The 12,151-nt window shown below is 50.3% G+C and overlaps 1 protein-coding gene across 5 annotated transcripts in view; it reads right to left on the bottom strand.

Moving 5' to 3' along the window:
* The window catches only part of TOM1 (target of myb1 membrane trafficking protein), a 39,396-nt gene that overhangs the window by 19,235 nt on the left and 8,010 nt on the right, over positions 1-12,151 (bottom strand). For all 5 annotated transcript variants that reach the window (XM_029079116.2, XM_029079114.2, XM_029079115.2 and 2 more), the window contains exons 2-5: positions 3,500-3,584; positions 2,568-2,646; positions 1,236-1,385; positions 318-452 (exon numbers count right to left, since the gene is read on the bottom strand). In XM_029079116.2, the coding sequence (XP_028934949.1) occupies positions 318-452; positions 1,236-1,385; positions 2,568-2,646; positions 3,500-3,584 (449 nt within the window). The remainder of the gene's footprint in view (positions 1-317; positions 453-1,235; positions 1,386-2,567; positions 2,647-3,499; positions 3,585-12,151) is intronic.

Here is a 12,151-nt window from a genome sequence, read left to right as displayed (position 1 = left end):
AAAATCAATCGGGTTGGACCCAGTCCCTGTCCCCTATGGGGCTCACACAGTCTACGGAAGAGGGACAACATGAATCCCTATTTTATGGGTGAGGAAACTGAGGCCCACAGAAGTGAAGTGACTTGTAAATCCAGCAGGTAAGAAGCGGAGCTGGGATTAGAGCCCACGTTCTTTGTCTCCCAGGCCTGTGCTCTTTCCACTAGGCCACACTATTTCTCCTTTTTGCCCTCTGAGCAAGGGGTGCGGAGAAGGGGGTTAATGGGAAGGGGCAAAGATGACCTCTCTGGTTCCGCTGGCACAAGGCTGACGTCCCTTACCCTCTGCGGCGTGTGGATGGGGGAGAGCATGTCCAGGTCGGTCATGGGGAACTCCAGGCCTTTCCTCCTAAGGTCTTCGTAGACAGCGACGACTCCCGTCAAGTCTGGGGAGCTGCGAAATGCATCTGCCCAGGACTGAAGCGGGGGAATGAGACAGACCCAACCAATAACCACTGGGCACCCCTCTCCCCTGCGGCCCACCCTAAGCGGGGTTCCTGAGGCTTGGGGGGATCCCACTTATTCCTCCCTCCAATGGTCTTTCGAGCAGCAGAGCACCCGGCCCAGTAAGGAAGGAAAAGCCTCCTGAAGGAGGTAGCCCCTAGAATGGAGAGGGAAGTTGGTAGACGACGAAAGACGGGGCGATCCCAAAGGATGGGATTTCCTTTGCCTTTAAATAATAATAATAATGACGATGGTAAAAATAACATGCATTTTGAATCCCTAGATGAAGGAACTAAGGCACTGAGAAGTTGAGTGACTTTTCTAAGGTCACAAAGCAGATATGCAGCAGACGTGGAATTAGAACCCAGATCCTCTAACTTCCAGGCCCTTGCTCTTAACATTACGCCATGCTGCTTCGCAACTTTAAAGGCCGTGAATCCCGAACCAGCTCGAGAGCTGCTCCAGTGACCCCCTTCTACCGTCTCCCGCCCCTCATTTTTTTTATTATGAGCCCCTTGGGGCCCAGAGGCAGTGTCTACACCTCATACTTGTATTTCTTCCTGGTGAAAACACTAAATATATACCACTACTCTTACAGCGGCCCTTGGCCCAGCCAGGGTTGGGTGCCGGGCCTGAGAACGTGATGCCTGTCCTGCTTCCTTGTCCCCCGACACTTTCTGGAAGGCAATATCCACTGGTCCCGGGACACTTGCGGCCTCTCCAGAAGCTCCTCCCTCACTAACGGCCATCACTCACCTGGATCAGATTCAACACCTTGTCGTGCACTACGGCGGGTGGGTTGTTCTTAGGTAGGATGGTCCTCACCAGGACGCCCTCGACGAAGTCTTGACTGGCCACCAGGACGTGGAAGCGGTGACCACAGTTTTTGACGCACGTCTCCAAGACCTGCAGCCGGGATGGTATCAGTGAAGGCTCGAGGAGGAAGGGGGCCTCTCCCCCACCCCAGTCCCTGCCTGTTTATTTTTATTCCTCTCACTTGGCGGGGGGAAGGGAGGGGAGGGCGACTGCCCAGCTAATTCGGGGCTAATTATCCAAGACCACGCAGCCGGTCAACCCGGTGGACGTCCTCATTTCCACCTCCAGTTATGAGGGAAGACTTCCGGCCCACAGTTAGCTAGGGGGTCTGCCAACTCCCTTTCCTTCCCTCTCACAGATGCCGCAGGCGATCAAAGAGGAAGGTTCTCTGGCCTCCTAAAGGCAGATCCCTCACGTTCTCCGGTGTCAGGAGAAGGCTCCTTGGTGGTTCTGTGGGTCCTGAGAAATGTGGGCCACCTCACCATATGATCTCGTCTGAGCTCCTCGGAAGAAGCCTTCTCCAACCGCCCTCCTCAGTCCCATCAAAACTTGCGTCTCCCATTCCGCTCTTTGTCGTCTATCTCGCCGCCGACCCCTCGCCCACATCCTGCCTCTGCCACGCTCCCTCACCACCCACACTTACACTTCACATCCGACGGACGTTCCTTCTCCCCATCTCCGAAGCCTCATCATCAGGACGTCTCCTCCAAGAGGCCTTCTCCAACTTAGCCCTCATTTCCCTTTCCTCCCACTCCCTTCTGCGTTGCCCTTGTAGGTGGATTTGCATCCTTTATTCACCCCTCCCTCAGCCCCACAGCACTTAAGTACATATCTAGAATTTATTTATATTTATGCCTGTCTCCCCCATATCCATAGTTTATATTAATGTCTGCCTCCCCCTTTAGACTGTAAGCTCACGGTGGGCAGGGAATGTTATATTACATATTATATTAGACTCTCCCATGCCCTCAGAAGAGTGCCCTGCACTAAGTGCTCAATAAATACGATTGATTAATTACTTGAGAAAGGGCCTTCCCGGGTTGAGAAAATCAGTCGTACTGACTGAGCCCTTACTGTGTGCAGAGCACTGTACTAAGCGCTTGAGAGAATACAACAATAAACAGACCCATTCCCTGCCCACAGGGAGCTTACAGTCTAAAGGGGAAGTTACATTCTAGAGAAAAAAGGCCTTTCTCTCTTGTCCCTTTGGCTCCACAGTGACCCAAGGGAAAGGACCCCCCCCACCCCAGTAAGGCCCGCTGCAACGCTCACCGTGAGGGCCAGCATCACTTCGTGGAAATTTTTATTCCCCACGATCCTCTTCTTCACTGCTCGGAAGGCATCTTTGGGACTGCGGAAAAGAAAGAAAAGGACTAAGGAGGCTCCGGGGAAACAGAAAATAAGACATAAGAAAACTTGGTTTCCTCAAATGATTAGTATTGGGGAAAAAAAGAGTTTCATTTATTTGTTTTTGTTTAAAGACCACTGGGGCTACATGCCCTAGCCGAAGGGAATGCCCCCTCGGTTTATCAGCCAACCTGATAACTGATAACAGCCAACCCGGGGATGACTATTTTGTTGGAAGATATCGGAGGTTGCCCGGCAACCAGAACCTTTTATCTGCCGGGTCCTGGCACGAGTCACCTTTCATCAGGCATCTCATCTGGGGACTGCCGGGGGCGGGAGCGACTCGCCTCCCCTCCGAGCTCTTCAGTCTGTGACAGGAAAGATGGGAAAACACCCAACGACCGCAAATCCTTGGAAGGAAACTCCGACACCGAGATGGGGTAGGTTCACATCTTCCCTTAGGGAGGCCTGGTCTCCACGGTGCCTCCCTCAAACGGGGGTCACACAGCGGGTAGATGACGGAATGAGGATTAGAACCCAGATCTTTCGACCCCCGGGCCCAGGCTCTTTCCACTGAGGCCATGCTGCTCCTCGGCCAACCGTCACAGCGGCCAGGCGATCGATAACCTAGGGCTCCCAACCCCGACAGAGAGGCAGGTACCTCCGCCGCCATTTTCAGAGCCAGGAGAGATGGCGGTGCTTTGTCGGTTTCAGTTCCCCTGGCCCTAGGGGAGAGAGTTGAGTGTCCAGGGGCGGTGTCCGGCTCCCCCTTCCGAGTGGGCGAGCGGTTTCGTTGGTGCCGGCCCGTGTGCGGGCAGGCAGGCCGCCCGCCCTTTTCCGGGCGCCGGGCTCCTTACCCTTCCTCCGTCTCGTTGATGATGTCGCAGATCTCCATGTTGAGGGCCCAGTCTTCGGCCTGGAGGGCTCCATCGGTAGCTTTTTCTACCGGAAACAAACGAAAGTTCAAAAATCCCTAAATGAGTCGGCCTGGAGGTAGTTCAACCATGCCATCCTACCACCTCTACTATGACTACTGATAATAATGTTATTTGTTGAGCGCTTACCATATGCCAAGCTCTTTTGATGACGTTGGTATTTGTTAAGCGCTTACTATGTGCCGAGCACTGGGGTAGATACCAGGTCTTCAGGTTGTCCCACGTGAGGCTCACAGTCTTCATCCCCATTTTACAGATGAGGGAACTGAGGGACCGAGAAGTGACTTGCCCAAAGTCACACAGCTGACAAGCGGCGGAGCCGGGATTAGAACCCATGACCGCTGACTCCTAAACCCGTGCTCTTGCCACTGAGCCACGCAGCTCTTTTCTAAGCCCTGGGATAGAAACACGATAATCACGTCCCACATAGAGCTCACAATCTAAATAAGAGATGGAATAGGAATCGAATCCCCATTTTACAGAAGAGAGAACCAAGGCACAGAGAATTTAAGCGACTAAGTAAAGGTCACACAGCAGACAACTGTCAGAGCCCAGGTTAATCAATCATATTTATCGAGCGCTTACTTGTATGCACCGTACTATGCGCTTGGAGGGGTAATAATAATAATAATAATAATGATGGCATTTAAGCGCTTACTATGTGCAAAGCACTGTTCTAAGTGCGGGGGGGGGGCAGTGGATAAAAGGTGATCAGGTTGTCCCACGTGGGGCTCACCGTCTTCATCCCCATTTTACAGATGAGGTCACTGAGGCCCAGAGAAGTGAAGCGACTTGCCCAAGATCACACGGCTGACAAGTGACGGAGCCAGGATTAGAACCCACGACCTCTGACTCCCAAGCCCGGGCTCCTTCCACTGAGCCACGCCGAACAATACAACAGAGTCGGTCGACACGTTCCCTACGCACTGTGAGCCTAAAGTCTACAGGGGAGACGGACGTGAATAGAAATAAATAAATTACAGATGTGGACATAGGTGCTGTGGGGCTGAGGGGGGAGGTGAATAAAGGGAGCAAAAGAGGGTGACCTGACCCGTACTCTTTCTGCTAGGTTACGCCGCTTCACTAACTGGGAAGAGGAAAATGACAGATGACTTTAAGGGGAAGAGGGATGGAGTTGGATGGACGTGAAATTTTTCTCAGGGTCTCACGGGGATTGAGTGTTCCTGGAAAACATGAGCCCCGAGCAGAGGTTGGAGCCCCGAGAGCCGAAGGCCAGCCAGGAACACGAGCCCCGCAAATTAAGCCGTCGCCGGCATGGCAGCGGTTTGCCCGGCCTGCTGGGAATGAGATAGTAATAATAATAATAATGGTGGTGTTTGTTAAGCGCTTACTATGTGCAAAGCACTGTTCTAAGCGCTGGGGAGGGATACAAGGTGATCAGGTTGTCCCACCTGGGGCTCACAGTTTTAATTCCCATTTTACAGATGAGGGAACTGAGGCACAGACAAGTGAAGTGACTTGCCCAAATTCACACAGCTGGCAAGCGGCGGAGCCGGGATTAGAACCCATGACCTCTGACTCCCAAGCCCCAGCTCTTTCCACTGAGCCACGCTGCTTCTCTGATGAGGCAACAGAAGGGCGCCAGGGATTATTATTCCTCACTCAAGTGGCAGGGTGACTTCATCGCAGCCCGGCCTAGTGACTAGAGTATGGGCCCTGGGAGTCAGAAGGGCCTGGGTTCTAATCCCGGTTCTGCCACTTGTCTGCTGGGGAGTCACTTCACTTCTCTGGGCCTCAGTTCCCTCATCTGTAAAATGGGGATGAAGACTGTGAGCCCCACGTGGTGCTACTGATGCCTCTCTACTTGTTTTGTTGTCCGTCTTCCCCCTTCTACACCGTGAGCCCGTTGTGGGCAGGGATCGTCTCTATTTCTTGCTGAATTGGACTTTCCAAGTGCTTGGTACAGTGCTCTGCACACAGTAAGCACTCAAAAAATACGATTGAATGAATGAATGAATGACTGGGACTGTGTCCAACCCTTGTATCTCTCCTAGTGCTTAGTACAGTGCCTGGCACATAGTAAGCATTGACAAAGACCACACATTATTATTATTAGATGGTGAGCTAAGAGCGCTCATCGCTTAGCCCTACTGGGACTCCCTGCTGAAGAAAAGCAAAATTCCCATTCATTCAGTAGTATTTATTGAGTGCTTACTATGTGCAGAGCACTGTACTTCCCATTGTCGGACACATCAATTTGAACAAATTAAGCAATACAGACTGAGGCAAGATGATGGTCCCAGAAAGAAGGGAGAAAGAGAATAATGATAATACTAATTGTGGGATCAGTCAATCAGATTTATTGAGCACTTACTGTGTGAAGAACACTGTATTAAGCACTTGGGAGAGTACTATATAACAATAAACAGACACATTCCCTACCCTTGAGTTTAGAGCCTAGAGGGGGAGACAGACACTAATACAAGTATAAATATATTAATATCAACATAAATACTATAATAATAATATTGGTATTTGTTAAGCACTTAGTATGTGCAGAGCACTGTTCTAAGCGCTGGGGGGGATGCAGGGTAATCAGGTTGTCCCACGTGGGGCTCACAGTCTTAATCCCCACTTTACAGATTTTGAGGCACAGAGAAGCGCCCACAGTCACACAGCTGACAAGTGGCAGATCCGGAATTCGAACCCATGACCCGTGACTCCCAAGCCCGGGCTCTTTCCACTGAGCCACGCTGCTTCTCATGAGACTGAGATATGCACCACAGTTAAGCACCGGGGTAAATACGAAACAATGAGGTCAGACGCAGTTCCTGTCCCCTAAGGGGCTCCCATCCAAAGGGGGAGGAAAAGCAGATATTTAATCCCCATCACTCAATCAATGGTATGTATTGAGCACTTACTGCGCGCAGAGCACTGTACTGAGAGCACAGTACAGCAGATTTGGAAGACACGTTCCCTGCCCTCGAGGAGCTACAGAGGAGGACTCGGGGCCCCAGAGAAGCTGTGACTCGTCCAAGGTCTCAAGGCCGACAAGTGGCAGGACGGGGATTAGAATCCAGGTCTCCTGACTCCCGGTCCTGGGTTCAGTCCTCCAGGCCTCAACTGCTTCTCGAGCGACATAACCTGAGGCAAAATGACGGCGCCCACAGAGGAGACACGTTCACTGTTTACGTAGCCCCTACCAAAATGGTTAAACCACAGAGTAATTGTGTTGCAAATAGGAAAAATGAACAAAACAATCTGGATCTGTTCAACCTGGATCACTCAGAATATTCGGGCATATTACGAGGAGAGCGATTTCCAGCCTAATTATAAGGAGGTGCCCTTTAATTTGGAAATTTCTGACGTCCCCGTGTGGACCGCTCAATATCGGACGATTGCATATTTTGAGGAGAGCAATTTCCGGCCTCGTAACGAGATGCCCTTTAACTTGGAAATCTCCGCCTTTGCTGTGTGGTTTGCTGCTGGTGACTGATTTGAGTAGAGTAGCCTGTCATTAACCTAGGTTTAGCTCTGACTGTGCTCCCCCGTGCTGGGCAGCAGCTGCATGGGAGAGAGGCAAGGGAGGAGACTCGGGTTTATTGCGCGGAAGGCGGCAGTGCGTAAACCATTTCCATGTTTTTAACCAAGGAACGTCTCCGGATCCACGACCAGAACGATTGCAGGCGGAGAGCGGGGCGTCCTGGAAGAGATGCGTCCGTGGCGTCGTGGCTACGGGTCGGCGACGACTCGACAAGACCGGTCTCGCTCCCGCATCGCCACCCGGGGATACTCCCTGTCTGCTGAGAACTTGAAGGGCCTAACGTTTGGAATGAAACCTGCTTCACTCTCTCTAGGGCAGGGATTGGGGAGGTAAAGAGTGAGGGGAGAGAAAAGCAGCAGCCTGGCCTAGTGGATAGAGCACGGGCGGAGGAGTCAGAAGGACCTGAGTTCCAATCCCGGCTCCGCCACTTATCTGCTCTCCGACCTCGGGGGAAATCACTTCTCTGTGCCTCGGTGGCCTCATCGGTAAAATGGGGATTAAGCCGGTGAGCCCCAGGAGGGACAGGGAGTGGGTGCAGTGTTATCAGTGTTGAAGCAGCGTGGCTCAGTGGGAAGAGCACGGGCTTTGGAGTCAGAGGTTATGGGTTCGAAACCCCGCTCTGCCACTTGTCAGCTGTGTGACTTTGGGCAAGTCACTTAACTTCTCTGTGCCTCAGTTACCACATCTGTAAAAAGGGGATTAAGACTGTGAGCCCCACATGGGACAACCTGATTCCCCTGTGTCTACCCCAGCGCTTAGAAGAGTGCTCTGCACATAGTAAGCGCTTTACAAATACCATTATTATTATTATTAATATCAGCTTGTATCAATCCCAGTGCTAAGAAGTAGAGTGCCCGGCACGTAATAAGCACTTCAATTCCATTATTAAAATTAAATAAAAAAAGAATAACACAGCCCAAATACTGAATAGAAATGGTCAATAGACATGTGACCTCCTTTCTGCCAATTTGCTTTGGGATTCTTCCTTTGTTTTTTTAAAATAGTATTTATCGCTGTATTGTCCTCTCCCAAGTGCTCAGTATGGGGCTCTACAACCTGTGAGCGCTCAATAAATACAATTGAACGATTGGGCCTGTTTACTTGTTTTGATGTCTGTCCCCCTACCCCTTCTAGACTGTAAGCCTGGTGTGGGCAGGGACTGTCTTTATTACTGAATTGTACTTTCCAAACGCTTAGTACATTACTCTGCACACAGTAAGCGCACAATAAATACGACTGAATGAACGCTAAGCACTTATTACATGCCAGGCACCATCCTAAGCGCGGGGGTAGATAGATACAAGCTATTCAGGTTGGACACAGCCCATGCCCCACAAAGGGCGCACAGTCTTAATCTCCATTTTCCAGATGAGGTAGCTGAGGTCCACAGACACCAAGTGACTTGCCAAAGGTCACAAGGCGGCCAAGTGGTGGGACTGGCATTAGAACCCAGGTCCTCTGACTCCCGGGTCTGGGCTCTTTCCACTAAACCATACTGCTTCTCTAGGATTTAATCCCCATTTTGCAGAGGAGGAAACTGAGGCTCTAAGCCACCCTTCATTAGCCTACGGGTCATCAAGAAGGTCGCCTTTTCTGAGCCAGTGCTGTTTCTGAACCCTTCAGACTGCAAGCTCGTTGTGGACGGGGAACGTGTCTTTATTGTTATATTGTACTCTCCTAAGCACTTACTACAGTGCTCTGCACACAGTAAGTGTTCAATAAATACGATTGACTGTCTGATCCATTCCCCCTCCCCCTACTCTTCCCATTTTACAGATGAGGTAACTGAGGGTCGAAACCATGCTTTGTTAGCCTAGGGGTCATCAAGAGGCTCCTCTTTTCCGAAACAGTGCTCTTTCAGAACGATCTTTGAGAAGTGAGCTCGTTGCGGGCAGGGAATGCGTCTGTTTATCGGTACCCTCCCAGGCGCTCAGTACAGTGCTCTGCAAGCGTTCAATAAATATAACTGACTGACCGAATGACACGCCTCTCGTCATTGTGGGGGCGGCAAGACAGGCTTCAGGGAGGGGAAGTGAAATGGTTCGAACTTCTGGAGCCACAGTTTACCACTTCTCCAATCCAACTGCCAACTGACAAAGGGGTCAAGCTGAAGGGTTCAAAGGGAAATCAACTTGTTTTCCTAGGAGAGGGGGTCAAACTCCAACCAGTTGTATTTTTTTGACCGCTTACTGCGTGCAGAGCACTGTACTAAGCACTCGAGAGTCTCGATACATTCCCTGGCCACAGGGAGCTTACAGTCGAGAGGGCGAGACAGACACTAATATACGTAAATATGTTACGGATATGTACGTAAAGTGCTGTGGGACTGAGGGTGGGGTGAATATCTTGTGCCCAAAGGGTACAGATCCAATTCCATAGGGGACATGAGAGAGAGAGGGAATTGGGGAAAAAGAGGGCTTCATCGGGGAAGGCTTCTTGGAGAGATTTTTTTTTTTTAAATGGTATTTGTTAAGCACTTATTATGTGCCAGTCACCATACTAAGCACCAGGGAAATTACAAGCTAATCAGGTTGGACACAGTCCATTTCCCACGTGGGACTCACAGCTTTAATCCTCATTTAACAGATGAGATAACTGAGGCACAGAGAAGTCAAATGACTTGCCCGAGGTGAGCTTTGAGTAAGGCTTTGAAGTGTGGTGGTCTGGTGTATGTGGAGGGGGAGGAGGTTCCAGGCCAGAGGGAGGTGGGACAGTGGCTTTGTCCATATCGGCTTATGAATGCAATCATATTTATCGGTGCTTACCGTGTGCAAAGCATTGCACTGAGTGCTTGGGAGAGTACAGTACAACAACCAACACCGACCCTGCCCACGACGAGCTCACAGTCGAGAGGGGGAGGCAGACGTTAATATACGTAAATAAATGAATGTGCAGATATACACATATGTGCTGCGGGGCTGGCAAGGAGGAGGAATGAAGGGAGCAAGTCAGGGAGATGAGGAGAGGAGGGCAGAGTCAGGGAAGGCTGCTCGGAGGAGACGTGCCTTCAATAAGGCTTTGAAGTGTGGGAGAGCAATTATCTGTCTGATATGAGGAGGAAGGGTGTTCCAGGCCAGAGGCAGGATGTGGGCGAGAGAGATGAGACTGAGGTACAGTGAGAAGGTTAGCATTAGAGAAGCCAAATGTGAGGGCTGGGTTGGCGTAGGAGAGGAGCGAGGAGCGAGGAGAGGAAGGAGACGGCAGAGTGATTAGTGCTTTAAAGCCAATGGTGGGGAGGTTTTTTATATTACATTTTATCTACCCCAGCACTTAGGGCGGTGTCTGGCACAGAATAAGCACGTAACAAATACCCCTATTATCTCATTAGCTAACTCTGCCACATTCACGAAATGTGTGACACCACACAGAGGCCTGTGCAGGTTTTTTTTTTTTTTCCCCCAAGACTGGACCCAGCTTTCCAATTTCAAAACGGCACTTTTTAGTGAGGACTAGCCATTTGAAAACTTTCAGTTCTCTTCTGAGTTGCCTCGTGTTCAAAAGGATTATTGAAATGCTTTCCCATCAGAAAGCATTGCTTCCTTTACCTGCCCAGCCTAGCATGGAGTCGGCTGCGGAAAATGTACAGAGCTTAAGCTCCCAGCCTGGGGCCCGAAAAGCTTTCAGCCGGAAAAGGGAAAGTTTTCAAAATCTACGCAATGAGCTAATGAGAGCAGGCGGAGCTATTAAAATGGAAGGCTGCATGTGGAAAGGATGAACTGCTGAGAACATCTCCTCCCTCCTCCTATCCGACAATTACTCCCCTTCCTTTAAAAGTCTTATTGAAGGCACATCTCCTCCAAGAGGCCTTCCCTGACTACATCCTCTTCTCCCTTTATTCGTCTCCCCCCCTTCCCAGCCCCATAGCACTTAGGTACATATTTGCCACTTATTATTTATAAGCCCCTCTAGACTCATCGTGGGCAGCAAATGTGTCTGTTATATTTGCACTCTCTCAAGTGCTTAGAACAGTGCTCTGCACACAGTAGGCACTCAATAAATACCACTGACTGACTGAGTGCCCTCTGTAATTCGACCAAGGGCTGTGTAAAGCTTCTTTATTTGAATGGGCCTCTTCAAGCCTTTAATCCTTCCTGCTCTTGCGTGGTAATGAGCTAAGCATAATCACAAAGGCTTAAGGTCATTCCAAGAGGAGGGAGGAAATCTTGGACTTATCTTCCTTCTCAGGGCCTTAGAGAAAACAAAGCTCATTCACCAAACAAATGAAAGTCGCCCTGCCTCACCCCAGGGAGATTTTAATATCTCTCTGAACATAAAATCTGATCTATATATTGGAGTCTCACAGCAGGCCTGGCCCCTGTAGAGTAAAAGGCAGGTCTGGGCTCCATCCAGCGCCTGGTCATCGGCCTGAATCCTGCTTGACAGTTCATTCGTTCCTTCAATCGCATTTATTAAACGCTTACTATGTGCAGAGCACTGTACTAAGCCCGTGGGAGAGTACGGTAAAGCAACCAACAGTGACAATCCCTGCCCAAAACGAGCTCCAATTAATCAATCACCTATGTGACCCCGGGCAAGTCACTTCGCTTCTCGATGCCTCAGTTACCTCATCTGTAAAATGGGGATTAAGACCGGGAGCTCTATGTGGGACAGCGCTTAGTATGGTGCCCAGCACATAGTAAGCGCTTAACAAATAGCTCAATTATTAGTAGTCATAGTTTTTATTGAGCACTTACTGGGTGCCGAGCATTCTATTAAGAGCTGAACTAAGCCCTCGGGTCGCTCTTCATTTAATACCCCTCATAGAGATATGGCTGAGTGGACCAAGAAAGCAGTAGAGAAGCGGCGTGGCTCAGTGGAAAGAGGCTGGGCTTGGGAGTCAGAAGTCATGGGTTTGAATCCCGGCTGGGCCACTTGTCAGCTGTGTGACTGTGGGCAAGTCACTTCACTTCTCTGGGCCTCAGTTTCCCTATCTGTAAAATGGGGATTAACTGTGAGCCTCATGTGGGACAACCTGATTACCCTGCGTCTACCCCAGTGCTTAGAACAGTGCTCTGAACATCGTAAGCGCTTAATGAAAAACAACATTATTATTATTACTGCCATTGGCC

Source organism: Ornithorhynchus anatinus, chromosome 14 (genome assembly GCF_004115215.2).
Source record: "Ornithorhynchus anatinus isolate Pmale09 chromosome 14, mOrnAna1.pri.v4, whole genome shotgun sequence".
Classification (NCBI taxonomy): Eukaryota; Metazoa; Chordata; class Mammalia; order Monotremata; family Ornithorhynchidae; genus Ornithorhynchus; species Ornithorhynchus anatinus.
Note: the sequence above shows the minus strand (reverse complement) of the source record. Positions and strands in the feature narration are given on the sequence as shown.